At 41.7% G+C, this 18,855-nt stretch overlaps 1 protein-coding gene across 1 annotated transcript in view; it reads left to right on the forward strand.

The window, feature by feature from the left end:
* The first annotated feature begins 685 nt into the window (after nt 1–685).
* Nucleotides 686–18,855, forward strand: part of FAM13A (family with sequence similarity 13 member A) — a 307,599-nt gene continuing 289,429 nt past the window's right edge. The window contains 2 exon segments of the mRNA NM_001441946.2: nt 686–920; nt 14,702–14,891. Coding sequence (NP_001428875.1) covers nt 894–920; nt 14,702–14,891 — 217 coding nt within the window. The 5' untranslated portion in view covers nt 686–893.

Here is an 18,855-nt window from a genome sequence, read left to right on the forward strand (position 1 = left end):
AAAAAAGATTTGACAGAAAAATAATAATAAAAAATAGGGCAGTTTCCTTCTGATTTATATGAAATGGATATTTTAGCTATCTGTTCTGGAAATTGTCAAATCAGACTTTCTAATGACACAGCATATGGAGTAGCAAATTCTTGAAGGTTCAGCCAGAGGCTAATTTTCCAGACTGTAAATCACATATGTAGATTTATGGCTGTCTAGAAACATGGGCTTTTATGTTTATCCCCAGTATATGCAAGATAATTTGAATGTAATTAGAAGCAGTAAGTAACAGCTACATAAAATAGAGCATCTGCACGTAGAACAATCCTGATAAAGGTGAAAGGAAGAAAATGTTGATAGAATTTAACTGATTTCTAGGGAGCCATAGAAATGAAAACTGCCTCGGGAGAAGGAGGAATATGCCTGCAGATGAAACCGGCGGGTGACTCCGTGAATTTCTCTTCGGGATGAGTAGCGACAGGAAGCAGGTGTGTGTTTCGCTTTGCTTTCTGCACTAAGCTAAGTCCTATTGATGACAATCACCAGGTGGTTGGCGTTTCCAAACTGAAGGCGCCAGTGTGTGACCTCTAGCGAGCCAGGTTTCCGAAAAAGATGTCAGCAACTTAAGGCCCAGGTCACATGACTCCTTCCGCTCGCTGGTACTAGAGGCTCTGGATCAAATTTCAACTCCAGGCAGTCCTCCCGGCCACGTGGGTTTCGCCAAATCAGAAGCCAAACCACACTTCCGAAAATGTTAGGAGCCGCTCCGCGCCTTCCGCGGGGACTCCGGATCCGGAGCTGGGTTTCACATCCGCGCACATCGCCAGAGTGGAATTTGAGGGCTGTGCCGTGATCTTGATGGTTCCAACCCGGCTCCATCAGGGCCACCGGGCACTTCCTGCGAGATGGGGGCGGGCGCTCTCGCCATCTGTGTGAGTACAGGCCACCTCTGCCTCCGTGCGCCCTGCCAGGGCGCGCAGAGGCCTCGGCCCTCCCGGTTTTGCGATGCCTGTGTCACTTAGTTTTTCCCTTCCTAGGAGGTGGGGGGAAGGTTCCCTTAAATTCCTTTCTATTCACATGGACGTTGATTGGGGGGGGGGGCAGTCCGTATTTTCGTCCACTTTCCTTTTTCAAAAAAAAGTGAGAGCGATGCATGCGGAGCTCATTCGGGTCCGTGAACTTGATCTACTGTCCATCAGTCTCAAGCCTTGTAAGACATTTTTTGTTCTGAAAGAGTTAAATACGAACGCTTCCTTGTAGCTACTGGAAATATCTTGTGCCTAGATGGAGCATGAATTAAAAGAATTCAAGTAACCATTCATTAATTTCCCTCGGAGAATGTAACATTTTTTTTCATTCCACATTTTTGTTTTCATTTAGTAATTCTAGAATTTTTGTTTCAGGAGGGTTGCTAAAAGTGATGGTAAAAGAGCTAACTAAGCTAATAAATGTGTGTGAATCCTGAGTCACCTATAGAAACCACTGGTTGTAATACTGTAGCAGCAGTAAATAACACTGATCTAAAAATCTATGGGAAAATGTGTATATGTCTAGGGCTGAAATTCATGAATTTCAAAGCACTTCCGTTGGTGCTTACGTGTAAGCTTTTGCAGTAACCAAATTTATCTTCAATTACTTCAGGATACTGTAATTAAATTTTTTAATTTCAGTGTATAGCAAATGCATAAATAAAATCTCAAGTTGATATTGTATTCTAGGTGGGCATTATATTTGTCCCTGGAGGTACTACATGAGAAATATCTTATTCTGTATTATCACCTTTCATTTCTCCCACGTGTCATCACATATAGGTCAGATCCAATGTGTTTTTCAGGTTTCAGCAAGAGCTGCGTTTTGTTGTAGGCTGTGATGGCATCCTACCAGACATAGCTGGGTAATTTTTGACACCTAGGCCCTGAATGGCCACCAGATGGTGGCTTAGTCCCACAGGTTGAATTTTCTTAGTTAAGACTGCAAGGTGACACCCTCATGTCCACGCTCAGAACTTCTCAGCATCCTGTGAGCCCGTCTTCCTGACTCCCTTCCTTTCAGCCCCAAGCTTGTAGGATTCAGCTGCTGATCTTTTTCCTTTTCCAAAGAGGTTCCTTTCCTAAGGGGAACATACTGAGCTTTCATTTTCCTACAGACACAGGTCTGCATTTTTCCAGCTTTATAAAAAAAAAAAAAAACTTACAATCTGGCAGTGTGTAGAGTAAAGCAGCAGACTGACCTCTTTGTCCTGAGATGGACAGATATCTGCGTGTTTGATGAGATCTTTACTGCTTTTGCCCTTGGTCTGCGTGTATTGACCTGTATGTACCTCGACTAAAATGCAGACGGACCCATGTATGAAATTCTGTATTTTTCCTTAATTTTGATCCAAGCATGACAAACTTTCATTGAAGGCTGACATAAAATTATGCCATGGAAGAGATCATTTACTCCAGTGGAAGCGTAATTCTCAATCATTCCTACCCTTCTTCACCCTCAGCTTGGCCTGCGATTGTGCCGTGTCCCAGTTTTACTGTAGAAGAAATATTTACATGTTTAGGAATCATGGCATAGTATTTCTGTAAGAAGAGTGACTGAAGAACAAAATGGTTATGTATGTGGTGGAAAAGTGAAAATGAAGTCACACTTGAACAGATGGTTTGGGCACACATACTTCTTTAGTGAAGGACTTCTCTACTCAGACATAGATGTGTTACCTGCTCAGGTATTCTGCTGCTGAAGACAGTCATTACAAAGTAATAGAGTGCTAGAGATTTAGAGAGAGTGTGTGTTTGTGTATTGATGGATTCTTGAAGTGGGGCACAGACTGGCTTTAAGATTTTCACTTCCTACTTTCGTTGACTCACCAACTTTCTCTTCCTCATTGCTTTTGTTTTTCTCTTTCCCAAAGTGCTAGTGCTGTTGATAAACCTGCAATGGCCTCACAAATTTACGTACATTACATTACAAAGAAGAGGTAGGTTTTTTGCTGGAGCCTAGCTATCTTTCCTCAGCACATCACTCCCAGGCAGAATAGGAGACGATACATGCCAACTGGTAGCTTAGTCTCTTCTAGTTTTTTACAATTAATTAATAAATTTATTTTGATTGCACCCACGGCACGGAGACATCCCCAAGTCAGAGACTGAACCAGAGCAGCGACAACATCAGGTCCCTTACCCACTGAGCCACCAGGGAACTCCAGTCTCTTCTAGTTTTAAATACACTTGGGGATGACCCAAGCTTTCTTAGGCGAATACTGAGTCTTTTGGATTCCTTGCAGCTCAGGTTGTTTTTTCCCCAAAGAGGCATGTGGTCATTTGGAAGAGAAGTGGGCTAAGAAGGCAGAGTTTGCATGGTCTACTGATAAAGAAAAGCGTGTGGGGGGCTATGTGTAGGTTCTTTTTTTCTTTTTTTTCTTTTCAACGGAGGTTCCCAGGCTAGGGGTTGAACCTGCGCCATAGCCACAGCAACATAAGATCCGAGCTGCATCTGCAACCTTTGCCACAATTTGTGGCCACACCGGATCCTTAACCCACCAAGCAAGGCCAGGGATCAAACCTACCTCCTCAGCTGCAGCAGCTGGATCCTTTAACCCACTGCGCTGGACCAGCATCCAACCTGCATCTTGCTCCTGCAGAGATGCTGCCGATCCCGTTGCACTGCAGCAGGAACTCGCTGGCTTTCTTTTATATAGACAGTATAGCTTTTTATAGCAACTTTTAATTTTTCTTGGTGGTACCCATCTAGTGTATAAAATTTAGGAGATGCAAATAACTAAAAAGGAGAAAATAAGAATCACCTAAGATTGCATAACTCAGAAATAAATAGATACTTATTTATTGCTTAAGTCCTGTCTTTCTTTCTAGGAGCATATAAACTTATAAACACAAATCACACTTGACCTTAATTCTATAGCATTTTTCCCTGATTAACAGTATAGTGTGACTGTCTGGGGTTCCTGTTTGTATGAGTCCTGCTCATTGTGACTTGCCCTTCTGTGCTTGGAGGTCTGGATAGAGGGAGGGCAGGAATATTTTTCTGGATTGCTTTCCAGAAAATTGAAGCTCCTTGCTTCTTACCCATGTCGTCTTTTCTTTTAAAAAGTTTTCTATGAGTGTAAAGGATGACAAATGGCATCACACTAGTGTTTTTACCTGTCTTTGATCATGAGGAACTTCACTGCCGTCCTAGAAAATCTGTTCCATCTTTCTTTTCTCTCTTTTTTTTTTGGCCTTTTTGTCTTTTTAGGGCCCTACCTGCGGCATACAGAGGTTCCCAGGCTAGGGGTCCAATCAGAGCTGTAGCTGCCGGCCTACACCACAGCCACAGCCACAGCCACACGGGATCCCAGCCATGTCTGTGACTTACACCACAGCTCATGGCAACACCGGATCCTTAACCCACTGAGCGAGGCCAGGGATCGAACCCTCGTCCTCACAATGCTAGTCGGGTTGGTTAACCGCTGAGCCACAACGGGAACGCCTGTTCCATCTTTAGAAGTGACCGTTTGTTTATGTATCTTAAAATCTGTCTCCAGGTAACTACCATTCACTTTCTAGTTTTGTCTTCTGGATGACATGGCAACTTTCCTATAATTGGGAAGTGTTTTAACCCGGGTTCTCCCTTTTGAGTGTAATTGTTGCAGGTTCTTCATTCCTTCTTTGCATAACATGATGATGCTTTGACATTTTATTTTCTTTTGTTTTACTTTTTTACTTTAAATGTTTTAAATGAAAACATTTTAATTTCCTAAATTAAAAAAAAAAATTTCTCTGCTGGTCCTTTCATCCAAAGCTCTTCGGTCATCTATAAACTGGTTAAAGTTTGTGATCTGGTAGTTTTCTCAAGGAAAGCTCATGTGTACAGAATTCTCTTAGCTTTTGTATATTCAAATTGTAGCTTTTATCGCTAGGGGACAGCTTGATCGGTTATTAAATTTGACTCAAGTTTTCTTAACTGTCTCATAAGCCTTAGTCTGTTGTCTTCCACTGTTAAATACTACTGCAGTTGATAAGCCTGAGGCCACTGATACTTTCTTTCCTTATTATGACATAATTTTTGTCTGGCTCCCCAAAGGATTATTCATATATTATCAGTCTCATAATTTCCTTAGAAAATATCTTTGTGTGGACTGTTCTGAGTCATGACGTGCCGTTTCACAGTCACATGGTAGATTTAAGGCTTCTATTTAAACAAAGTTTTTGTGTTTTTTTTTCTCTCTCTCTTTTTTTTTTTTACTAAAGTGTAATTGATTTACAATGGTGTGCCATAAACAAAGTTTTTTTGGTGTGAATTACATCTTTAAATAGTCTACTTCATCAAAGACTCTATTCCAAGATACTATTTAGTTTTCTTCTTTGGGAACTTCAATAACATACATTGGGGTGCATGTAACTGCTCTCAATAGCTGTCAGATCCTTGTGATTTGTCAACAGGTTTGATGATGCCTGTTTTTCTCTTTCATATCTTCTTGTGCCTTCCTGGGCTGTCTGTGGTTCCTGTTCTCCTTTGTGCTCATCAGAATGTAGTCTTCGCTTCTGAAATGTTTGTGTCTTTTCCTTTTCTTCCTCTGTGGATTTCGGCCAATCTCCATTTCACATCCTCCTACTGGCTGACGATCTCGTCCCTAAATTTGTGTGTTTCTGCCTGGTGGTGTCCTTTCATCATTGTGATCGAGTCATTAACTTTAATAAAAATGGTGGTAAAACATATGTAACACAGCATTTACCATTTTAACTGTTTTTAGGTTGACAATTCAGTGGCATTTGTACATTCACAGTATTGCGTGACCGTCACCATCATGCATCTCCAGAACGTTTTTCTTTTCCCCAACTCTGTACCCACCAAACGTACTAACCCTCCACTCCCCGTCCCTCTCCCCCTGGGTCCCTGGAACCATTTGTTCTGCTTTCTGTCTCTATGAATTTGCCTGTTCTAGGTACTAAATATAAACAGAATCCTACCATTTTGGGTTTTGCGTGTGTGTGTGTCTGGCTTATTTTATGTAGTATAATATTTTTAAGGTTCCTCTATATTATATATGTTACGAGAATTTCATTTCTTTATGAGACTGAATAATAGTCCATTGCATGTGTATGTATATAATACATAATAATATATAATAATATATTCCATTGTGTGTGTGTGTATATATGTGTGTGTGTACATTACATTTTGTTTATTCATTTATTGATGTTTCTCCTTTCTGACTATTATGAATAATGCTGCTATGAACACTGATGTACTAGTATCTGTTTGAGTTCCTGATTTTAGAGTATATACTCGGAAGTGTAACTGATGGATCGCAGGTAATTCTATGTGTCACTTTTGGAGGACCCACCTGTTTGCCATCGTGCTGTTATCATTTCACGTCATCACCAACATGCATAAGGGTTCCAGTTGTTCCACATCCTATCTAGCACTTGTTTTCTGATTTTTTTTTTTTTTTGATACTAGCTATCATGTGACGTGTATCTAACTGGGGTTTGGATTTGCATATTCCTAGTGACGAGTGGCATTGAGCATCTTTGTGTGTGTTCATGAGCTACTTATGTCTTCTTCGAAGTGCCTCTTCAAGTCTTTTGCCCATTTTTGAAATGGGTTTTACTGTTGTAGTTAGCATTCTGAAATATACTCTGGGTATTAAACATAAATCAGATATATGATTTGCAAATACTTTTGCTTATTCTGTGGATTGTCTTTTCACTGTTTTCACTATAGTCTTTTGATGCACAAAAGCTTTTCATTTTAATGAAACAGTTTATTTTTGTCCATGTTGCCTGTGCTTTTTGATAGCATTTCCGTATTAACTTTTGCTGGTTATTTTTGTGAAGCTAGGTTACAGTTTTCATCTGTTTCCTGGCAACATTTTTCTGATGAATTATTTCAAGAAAGTCTTGATGCTCTTTGCTACTTTTAAAAAAGTACTGTGTGTGTTTAGTTGGCTGGCTGTTTTCCTTTCTTCTTACTCACATTTCAATAAGATGAACTTTTGCGGCATCAGCACCAAGAGGTTCCTGTGAGGTATAGTGGTGAGAGGGCAAGGTCCCTTTTCAACTTCGCCAGGCCTGGGCCTCCCTCCTCTACTTCTACAAAGGAGTCATTTCTTCAGTGTGACCTCTCAGAAGCTAACCTGGGTCAGGAGAGCCTACTGCCTTTTCTCCAGAAACTCCCCCCCGCCCCCCGCGCCACCGAGGTACCACACCTTAAGCTTAGCTATACCCAGATGTGAACTGTGAAGGTAATCCTTTTATCTTTGCAAATATTATGTGGTTTTTTTGAGGCTGTGAAAATCCTCTTCTCCAACAACTTTTCACCTGATGTTTTCGCATCCACTGACAATCTTTGACAAAATTATTGGTTAAATGATATGCAGAAAGTGGTGACTTTCTAATTCTGTAATTCCTTCTATAGTTGCAGCATGTTCTATAAAGCAGACTTTTGTAACTTATTCATGCCTCTTATTATCACTGTGGATTCAGGGATTTTTTTTTTTTTTTTTGGTCTTTTTACCATTTATTTAGCCGCTCCCACGCATATGGAGGTTCCTAGGCTAGGGGTCTAATCAGAGCTGTAGCCGCCAGCCTACACCACAGCCACAGCAATGCAGGATCCGAGCCACATCTGCGACTTACACCACAGCTCATGGCAACGCCAGATCCTTCACCCACGGAGCAAGGTCAGGGATCGAACCTGCAACCTCATGGTTCCTAGTTGGATTCATTAACCACTGCACCACAACGGGAACTCCTGGATTCAGGGGGTTTTATTTACACAATGTGTCATGTACTTTTCTTACTTGCGCTGTGCCACAATGGAAACTATTCTACACCTTCTTGCTTAGATGGATTGGTCCTAGCCCCAGTTGCAAAGACTTTTAAGGTACCCGGCTTTGAATTTTACCAGCTGTGTAACCTGGTTGTCCTTCCAAGTACCTCACAATCATGGTGCTTAAATTCTTAGAGGATTGCCTTAAGGAAAAACAGGCAATGGAATTCAACAGCCTGAAATTGACTTTGTATTAAGTTCTGCAAATAGAGTGCTGCATGTAGTATTGTCCCCCTTGGGGCCTCATAGAACCTCTAACTTGAAAGGTCCTGGAAATAGTATAGTCTGTCATGGTAAAGAGTCTCCACATTAAGAGCTGGAGCACCTGGGGGTTATATTCTGGCTCTAAAACTTTCCTAAGCCAGTTTCCTTTTCTTTGTGCCTTAGTTTTCTTATCCAAATGGGAATAGTAAGCATTCCTCCCGGTAAGTTTGCTTTGAAATTTACAGGTGTTAATGTTAAAAGCACTTACAGTAGAGTCTGGCACAAAAGCAACGCCCAATAAATGTTAGCTATTATGAAAACTCAGGCTTCTGAACCTCATCCTATTTATTAGTTTGATGAAAGCCTCTCTTAGCAGGTTCTAGTGTCAGAAGTATTGATATTGCAAAACATATCTTTATTTTAAGGAGACCCAAAACATATAAATAATCTTATTTTCCTCTGCTATAAGAATTAAAATTTTGGGGGGGTTTCTGCTATGGCGCAGTAGGTTTAGAATCCAATTGCAGTGGCTTGGGTCCCTGCCGAGGTGCGGGTTCAATCCCCAGCCAGGCGCAGTGGATTAAAGGCTCTGGTGTTGCCATGGCTACGGCATAGGTCACAGCTGTGGCTTGAATTCTGTCCTTTGCCTGGGAATTTTCATGCACTGTGAGCGCAGCCATAAAAAGAAAGAGTAAAAATTTTATTTTATCTTTAGCGAGTGGACAGGACTTGCTGGCATATGCGTTTTGATTCCCGTCACTTCTTTTTGGAGACAGCATTAGTCACTCAGATGGTTCGAGTGACTCGTGGCCACACTGCATCCTTGATGGGACCAGGAGCACATTACGGATCTCTTCTGTAAAACAGCTCACAAAAGTATTCTCCTTCCTAGTGTTTATTAGGATTTAACAAGTGAAGACATCAAAGGTATTTAAGCCATGCCCAATACAGTCAGTCAACACTCTGTCAAAGTTAACTGTCCTTATTATTCTGATTTTTCTCTTGTTATCTAAAACCCTGGTTCTCTGTTTGTTCTGATTATCCCCCCCCTTTTTTTTTCTCGGAGTATTTTTATCAATCAGAGGTGAGTGTGTGTGTCTGTGTGGGTGTGTGTGTTGCTACAGAACAGGAATGGGTTCTGGCTAACTTAAGCCCAAAGAAACTACTGGAAAGTCATGGAATGGCACGCCATGTAGAAGGAAGAGCTGAAGGGCCAGTGTCAGAAAGGACAGCTCAAGGACTCTAGCAGCTCCAGTGATGCAGGCGGCGAGAGTTCGTGTAATGGTTCGTTAATCTAACCATCTTGTGAGAGCACTACCTGGAATAAATTAGCTCCAACCATTTTTCTGTCCTTGTGACAGTCCACTCAAGCTTCAGTGGCCTGGAGGAACAGGTGACTGATTGACCTGGTAGGGCACCCAAGCCCAGCCTTTGCTGAAGGCTGGCCAGTGGCTGTAAGTGCTGTCCATCAAAGCTGTTCACCAGCGACAGTGCGGTCATTCCCCCAAAGGCAGTCAGGATTTGTCACTAGAAAAAAGAGGGGCGTTCCCATTGTGTGGTGCAGCAGAAGTGAATGCAAATCCATGAGGCTGCAGGTTCCATCCTTGGCCTCACTCAGCGGATTAAGGATCCAGTGTTGCTCTTAGTTGCAGGGTAGTCTGCAGGTGTGGCTCAGATCCTGCATTGCTGTGGCTGTGCTGTAGGCTGGCACCTGCCACTCAGATTCGACCCCTAGCCTAGGAACCTCCATAGGCCTCAAGTGTGGCCCTAAAAAGCAAAAAAAAAAAAAAGAGGAGCTAAAGACTAGGTGGCCTCACATCAACAAATACTTCTGTCCTGGTCCGTGCATTTTGTGAGCTATCTAAACTGTGTTTTTAATCATAAATAAAAGCGTAGAAAAACAAGGTTGCCAGCATTTAATTATAAAAATGAGGAGTTCCCGTCGTGGCTCAGTGGTTAACGAATCTGACTAGGATCCATGAGGTCGTGGGTTCCATCTCTGGCCTCTCTCAGTGGGTTAGGGATCCGGTGTTGCCGTGAGCTGGAGTGTAGGTCACAGATGCGGCTCAGATCCCGTGTTGCTGTTGCTGTGCCAACTGCAGGCTGGCAGCTGCAGCTCCGATTTGACCCCTAGCCTGGGAACCTCCATATGCCATGGGTGTGGCCCTAAAAAGAAAAAGAAAAATGAATACTGGTAGAAAATGCGGGTGACGTGAGCTTTAGTCTTCGCCCTTTCTCACTGAGTTCACCACAGGTTTTGGGGTCCTGGTTTCTTTATTCTTTAGGGGATGTTATAAGCACTCAGTGACCCCACAGATTGTTCTAGCAGTAAAACCTGAAGTTTCCTTCCTTGTCTCTGTTCTTTTTTTTAATGTGGGAGCCTATACTGCTTTTACACACACACACACACACACACACACACACACACACGCCAGTTTTCCAGTTCAAGTGATGTATGGGAATGAAACAAAAGTTTAAATAGTTAAGTTCGACACACAACATCTCCTTTAGTAACTTTTTTTTTCTTTTTTTTTTTTTTGCCATTTCTTGGGCTGTTCCCGCAGCATATGGAGGTTCCCAGGCTAGGGGTCCAATCGGAGCTGTAGCCACCAGCCTACGCCAGGGCCACAGCAACACGGAATCTGAGCCACATCTGTGGCCTACACTACACCCCAGCTCACGGCAACACCAGATCCTCAATCCGCTGAGTGAGGGCAGGTATTGAACCCACAACCTCATGGTTCCTAGTCGGGTTCATTAACCACTGTGCCATGATAGGAACTCCCTCCTGTAGTAACTTTTTAGCTTAAGTCAAGAAAGGTCAACTGTGTGTTTGAAGCTGAAATTCCACAGATACTGACATTGATAAAGAGATAGTGCTGTAATCATTGTACAAAAGTAGAATGTAATTTTAGTTTAAATGGACTTAATTATAAATAGATTTCTATTTCCTTAGTTATTTTCTTTTTCTGTGATTAGGGAACTCTAGAATATTTTTTATTACTTAGCAGAAAGCATATTTTACCTCTGTTCTAAACCTGTCAGTGAAGAATTGATTTGGATGTCTCTGAAAATGTAGCCGTTTTGTTTCATTGTGGTTGTTTTTAAGCAATATTTACTTCTTAAAAAGTGCTCGCCTAAATTAGATTACCAATTAAAAACAATAATCAGATGTTCTTTTATTGCTATGATTACACATCAGCGTGCTACGTTGTATAGCTCTTGACTGAGTAAACAGTTTAATTTTCAATCAGTTCTTTGGGAGGTTAATTACCTCTCATCCTTGAAAATATTGAACCATGATGCCAAGATTGCTTATTTACACAGTCTATTAACAGGAGACACAACATATTGACTATACTAATTAAAAGACAGAGTAAAGACTAGAGCTCTTAGCAGAAAGAACTTTCATTTACCTTTTAAACTCACATATAGGCAGGATTTCAAAGAAAACCTTGAATTTCTAATAAAAACTTGGGAAATTTGGATACTAAAGTGCAAAATGATTTTATCTTTTAAAAGTCATAGCTATTATTTTAAGGGATTGAGATACACGGAGAATAATTAGGTCATCAGACCCCAGCCATGGTTCCTTCTTAAACATCAGTCTGTAGTCCACACACACATTTGAGTATAGGAGTGGTTAAGCATCTCTCAATTTTTTTTTTTTTTTGAAAAAGAAATCAGTATAATTTCCTGGAAGAAGGATGATGATGAGGATAGCAACAAATACTTGAGAATGTCAGACATTCTTATTCTTGTATGTCTATGAGCTTCTTTCAGCCTTGTAATACTCCTATGAGATAGGAACTCCTGGTATCCCCATTTCATAGATGGGAAAACTGAGGTGTACAGAGTGTAAGTGACTTGTCCAAGGTTACACAGCTAATAAGATCAGAATGGGATTCAAAACAAGGAGTCTGGTTCTGTAGTGTATGCTCTAAACCGCAATGCTGAATTGTGTCTATAAGAAAATAAAAGATAAAATCGGAATGATTTAACCTTGTACTGTCAGCTGTTTCTAATGCTCCATTTGAGACCATTTTCAAAGTTTTATTACTACAGCTACTTTTTGGCTGCTCACTTCCCAGGTAGACCTGGTTGACTGAAATGTCCCATGTGTTCATTTGAAGGAGAGTGATAGGTTTTTACACTTGCACACACAACACACACACAACAATAGCTGTTACCAAATTTGACTTAGTAACTTCCTTGGTAACAGCGATGATAGTTCTTGCCCAGACAGCGCTGTAGTAGCTAAAGCCTTGTCTTATTTATAATATGAATGGATATTAAATCTATGGTGTAACTTTACCTTTGCTGGATTTTTCACTAGGGGAATCTGACTTTCAAATGTGACCTATACAAAGATGCAAACGTGTTTATGAAGTTTGGTCTGATTCTGTAGATTATAAGATTCAAAGTCAAACTACAGCGGCTCTTCTAAAAATCACAGTGGTAGGAGTTCCTGCTGTGGTAAGGGGTTAAGAATCCGACTGCAGTGGCTCAGGTTGACGAAGAGGCAAGGGTTCAGTCCCCAGCCTGGTGCAGTGGGATAAAGATACACTGTTACTGAAGCTGTGGTGCAGTTCACAGCTGCAGCTTGGATTCAGTCCCTGGCCTGGCAATTTTCATATGCCACAGGTGTGGCCATAAAATATATGTGTCTAATCTTTGTGTAATTGTTATGTGTCACATATAGTATTTACCATAGTTTATTACTAAAATTATACACAACCCACTTTATTTATTTATTTCTTTTGTCTTTTGGGGGCCACACCTGTGGCATATGGAGGTTCCCAAGCTAGGGGTCAAATTAGAGCTGCAGCTGCCGGCCTACACCACAGACACAGCAATGTCAGGTCTGAGCTCATGGCACAGCTCATGGCAACTCTGGATCCTTAACCCACTGAGCAAGACCAAGGATCGAACCCACAACCTCATGGTTCCTAGTTGGATTCGTTTCCTCTGCGCCACAAGGGGAACTCTGACACAAATCACTTTAATATAAATTTAAATTAAGGAGGGGATTGTGGACTTAGAGTAGGATAAAACTGTCTCTGACCAGCTCCATGATTTTTACCAAATTACTTCTTAACTCTTTGATCTTTGTTTCCTTAACTCTCCAATGGAAACAATGTTTACTTCTAGTAACAGCGATATGTGTCTACACTGAGAATACTGACACTGTTAGTTGCTGCATTTATTCTCAAAAAGCGAATGTTTCCCCCAGTCAGCTTCCTCTGTCCCCAAATAAAACGGTTTGCATTTTGCTATCTTTCCAGTGTTTAGCCTTACAGATACAGACATTTATATGACTCATGTTTTTGTTCTTCTGTTTTTTGTTTTTTTTTTTTCCTTTTTCTTTTAGGACTGCATCTGCAGCTTATGGAAGTTCCCAGGCTAGGGGTCGAATCAGAGTTGCAGCTGCCAGCCTGTACCACAGCTACAACAACACCAGATCCAAGTTGTGTCTGTGACCTACACCATAGGTAATGGCCAGATCCTTAACCCACTGAGTGAGGCCAGGGATCGAACCTATGGCGTCATGAATACTAGTCAGGTTCTTAACTCGCTGAGCCACAACAGGAACTCCAGGACACATGCTTTAAGAAAAAAAAAAATCCTTCATTTAGTTAATTAAACTATATTAAAATTTATCTTTTAAAAACACATCCTTGGGGAAAATTTTTCTATTAAAAGGAAGAAACTACATCCAAATTTGTATGTAGTTTTCACTGTGGTGATTGCCTCAAATTGACTGAATATAGGTTGCATTTTTAAATTTAAAATATGTCCAGTCTTGTTGAAATTTTTTAAGTTGTGATTACCTGAGACATTGCTGTTTCAGAGATTATGGCATTCTGAACGTCAGTGAGAATTGATTTTAGGAGTTCCTGTCGTGGCTCAGTGGTTAACGAATCCGACTAGGAACCATGAGGTTGTGGGTTCGATCCCTGGCCTTGCTCAGTGGCTTAAGGATCCGGCGTTGCCGTGAGCTGTGGTGTAGGTCGCAGATGGGGCTCAAATCCAGCGTGGCTGTGGCTGTGGTGTAGACCGGCAGCTGCAGCTCCGATTTGACCCCTAGCCTGGGAACCTCCATATGCTGCGGGAGCAGCCCTGGAAAAGACCAAAAAAAAAAAAAATTGATTTTATGTGCCAAAGTATTATTGAGATATTCAGATATGATCAATCAAATCAGAGAAATAAATGTTCATTCTACACATACATATTTTTCGAATCCTTCAAGTTAAAGCCACCCTCAAATGACCTCTAGATAAATTTTTCCCTTTAGGAAGATCTTATTGTTTCAGGATCTGCATGGAGTTTCGATATTCTCATTAATGTTTGATTTCCCATTAACCGGGTACTCAGGAGTCACACCCCTGGTTACTGTAGTCACAGAGCTTAGATACTGCAGTGTACTGCTCCCTCGCTTAGCTACGGTTAAGTTGTGGCTTGAGGTTTCTCTTTATTTTTCCCTCCTTGAAGTGTTACCTCCGGGTGTGCCCTTCCCAACGCTGGGCACCAAGTGAGAGGTGGTAGGGATTTAGATTGGAGTTGAGGGGAAGACACCTGCTCTCCAGCCTCCACACACTTACCCCTTCATTCGGATGGTTCTGCTGTAACCATGCAACCTCCCGTGGTGAAAGTGACTGACTGCTCTTTTCTCTTGCGCTATTTTAAGCAAAGCAAAGCAACGGTTCGGCTGAAAGAAGACATGAAGAAGATAGTGGCAGCGCCACTCACCGAGCCGAGGAATTCCACCTATAAAAAGCTATTTGGAGTCAGCCTGCAGGAGCTTCACCAGCAGGGTCTCACCGAGAACGGCGTTCCAGCCGTAGTGAGGAGCCTCGTGGAATACCTGACCATGCACGGTAGGTCCAGTCGTGTTTTAATTCTGTTTTTTGCAGAATGTTTTGATATGAATGACTTCATAGCGTATTATTAGACTCTTCCCTGAAACCCCTTAATTAGAACATCAAATTATGGCGCAATATGCTTTCACCATGTAAGAAGACACGAAGAGCCTAGGACTGCTTCACATGATTTTGAAAATGTGCATTCAGCGCCCCATGGAGCAGTCACTTTAATCATGAAGGTTTCTGGTTTGGAATCCTTCCTGGTTTTGAAAGTGCTAAAATGCACTGTTCTGATTTGTTTGTTTGTTTTCTTTTTAGGGCCACACCAGTAGCACACGGAAGTTCTCAGGCTTAGGAGTAGCGTTGGAGCTACAGTGGCAGGCCTATGCCACAGCCACAGCCACGCCAGATCTCATCCTTATCTGCGGCCAGTGCTGCAGCTGGAAGCAATGCCTGGTCCTTAACCTACGGAGCGAGGCCAGCTATTGAACCTGCATCCTCATGAACACGAGTCAGGTTCCTAACCCACTGAGCCACAACGGGAACTCCACGTTGTTCTAATATTAATTGTGAGTTCTCTTGGCTCATTAAGCTCCCACTGACAGTCCATCATTTTTAATGTAAGAATACTTTTCAAGTATCTCTTATAGCTTGAGGTCAGGCATGGACTTGCTGAATGCCGAAAAAAGTATGGAAGATAAACCTTCTATGGTGTGTGTGGTAGGGGGACGGGAGATCATTTACTTTTGAATTAGTCAGATTAATTGTGCAAAATAATTGCAGAGGACCATAGTACACTGCATGATAAAAAGATAAATGATACCTCTCTCAGTCACCGAGAGCTATGTTCTATAGCTTTTTTGTGATTTTCCTTATAATAGGACTTTAAAACCTGGATAATTTGGGAGAATGATGCTTCCCAAGCTAGGGCAGGATGGTGGGAGAATGTCAAACTATCTAGGATATATCCAGGTGTTTCTGTTGTGGCTCAGCAGGTGAAGGACCCAACATGGTCTTCGTGAGTTTGTGAGTTCGGTCCTTGGCGTTGCTCAGCGGCTTAAGGATCTGGCATTGCTGCAGACTGCAGTGTAAGTTGCAGATGCAGCTCGGATCCCGTGTTGGCCATGGCTGTGGCATAGACCGGCCAGCTGCAGCTCCAATTTGATCCTTAGCTGGGGAACTTCCACATGCCTCAAGGGAAGCTGTTAAAAAAAAAAATATATATATATATATATAAAATATGTTTTATTATTTATATATATATCAATAAGCTTTAAGAGATTTGGGAAGGAGATATTTTGAGGGAAGAGCTTGGAATTTTCATTTTCTATGCCAAAACAACACTTTATACTAAGATAAGACTCACTGCAGAGTAGAAGGTCAATTTTGTGGGCCGTTTTAAAGGTAAAACTTGAGACTCGGAAGGAATTCCATACTTTGTGTGGTTTGTTTCTTGCTGTGATTCTGAGTCCATCCCCCAGCCCCACCCCAGGAGAGGGCTGTGCTGGGAATTCCTGGGGAGCGTGGCTCCCCCTCCCTCTGTGGGAATGTGTATCTGCTTTGAGAACAGGGACTCTGACAGATGGGTCAGAGTTCAGAAGGTTGTCAGGTGGTTTGTGGTCGGTCAGAAACAGCTCCTGGCCCAAGTTGCCTGCTGTGTAGATGACAAAATCATATTTTGTCCTGAAAACTGAAGAGCCACCTATGCATTCTTCACCCCCTAGGCGTTATCTCCTTGTGTTCTGGAGCAAGATTGCTGCAGGAGGGCGAGGTTTCTTAGAGAACAGCCCTGGATTTGCTCAAGTACTTGAAGCAGGTCAAACACAAAGGTGTTACGTGCAGCGTGGCAGGAAGACGGGCCCCTGGCCTGCAGAATGCTAAGGCCGGGTGTCGCTGAGTTAGAGCTTTGACGGGACTGGTTTACACACTCAGCCTGGAGTAAAACGCTCTCCTGCCGACTGAGATACAGACGGATCTCTCGATGACCCAGTTCACATCCTAAATAGAGTTGTTCGGTACCCCTCGTTTGGATGCTGAAGTGTGACAACCTGCAAAAATACTTGGATTTTGGCCTTCTTGGTGTTCTGACCTTTTTTACCTGACTAGGATTGAATAATAGCCATTTGAGGTTATCTCTCATGTAAAATCATTTTCATTTTTAATTAAAAAAAAAATACTGAGTAATGACCATATGCATATGGTTCAGAATTCAGGAGGGTGTATAATGAAAAGTCTCTCCCTCCAAACCCTGTCCTCTGACCATTCCTCTCTCCTCCCAGAAACAATACTGTTTTGCTAGCTTCTGATGTGTTCTTATAAAGTTATTTAAATGCGTAAGCATATATGTGTATTTTCTTTTTCCTTTTTTTTTTTTTTGGTCTTTCTAGGGCCACACCTGTGGCATATGGAGGTTCCGAGGCTAGGGGTCGAATCAGAGCTGTAGCTGCTGGCCGACGCCACAGCCACAGCAACATGAGATCTGAGTCATGTCTGTGACCTACGCCATAGCTCATGGCAATACCGGATCCTTAACCCACTGAGGGAGGCCAGGTATCGAACCCGAGTTCTCATGGGTACTAGTCGGGTTCATTAACTGCTGAGCCATGGCAGGAACTCCTCATTTTTCCTTCTAACATAGCTCCTTTATAGCACGCTATGCATACTGTTTATGAATCCTATTTTAAAAAATCATTCAGCAGTATATTTTGGAGGCTGTTCCATTTTGCATTTTGCTTTCCTCATTTAATTCTCCCCCCCCACACACGCTCTTACACCATAGATATGTTTGTATCACTGCTTTAAGTATCAGGTCATAATAACGTCAAATCATTCCGAGTCTTTTGATGTCTACAAACAATGATTCAGTGCCTAACCTTTAACGTGTCATTTTAAGCACTGTGATGTGTCTACAGACTAACCTTCTAGAAAGGGACTGCTGGGTAAAAAGATACATGCACTTTATAATCAACCCAAGTGGTGGAATTGGTTTATATTCACACCAGCAATGTTTGAAAATCTAGGGAAAATTTAGCGATTGCTTTTCTTCTGCTTCTCCTTAGCATAGCTTTAGTTAATAAACCCAAGAGCCCTGTCTGAGTTTAAAGAGTGGTCATGAAGTTTGAGGGCAGGATACTTCAATTAGTTTAATTTAACTGTTTTTTTAGTTTCAGTCAACAAGCACTTATTGTACACCTATAATGCAGTCAGGTTTCTCTGTCAGGAATGGGGCAGAAGCCTGATTGGTTGCATAATTAACCGTATGTAGATATTGTGGTTATACTTTGTCATTTAATGTAAATGTAGTTATATAACAACTTGACATAAGGGAAACCTTTTGTTAAAAAGGAACTTTAGGACAGCAACCTTTTTATAAAAGTGATATTGAAGCCTTTTAAGTGGATTTCATGGACTTTTTTCTTTTGGAAAAGCAAAAAATATGCATGTATTTTTTCATTCAAAGGAAAATCTTGTAAGTTAGGGCAGCCTATCATCTTTATACTGTTGTAAATTACCCAATCTTGCTGACCACGTTCCTGGACTCCTACTTGAGCAGAAAGACACTGTGGGATATTTACACGGTGTAGGATTCGCCCCTGGCCACCAGATGGCAGAAGATACTTACAGATTCTCATGCAGATCTCCGCGCCAGCGTGCTGGGAGGGCAAGTCTGACTTCTGGCGTAGTTTCTGCTGATGTATTCACATTCACTCATGGATTCATCAAATTTTGAAGTAAATAATTCAGTTGTGCACAAAAGTAGCTGCGAATGTTAGAGATATATATATATATTTTTTTGGCATGGCTGAACTATTCAGTTGCCATTTCACGGTAATTAACCTGTATCTCAGCAAATCACGTATAACAGAATCTCAATATATGAGAGTAACTCCATAAAGCCTTTAACTACTTCCTCCCTCTCAACTTACTTACTTCCCAAAAGTTTAGAGTAGGAAAGTTTAGAGATTTTATAGTCTGGTAA

This window comes from Sus scrofa, chromosome 8 (assembly GCF_054392235.1).
Source record: "Sus scrofa isolate SSC_HxYL_T2T_F1_AM1 chromosome 8, Sscrofa_HxYL_maternal_Yorkshire_Landrace_v2.0, whole genome shotgun sequence".
In the NCBI taxonomy this organism is placed as follows: domain Eukaryota; kingdom Metazoa; phylum Chordata; class Mammalia; order Artiodactyla; family Suidae; genus Sus; species Sus scrofa.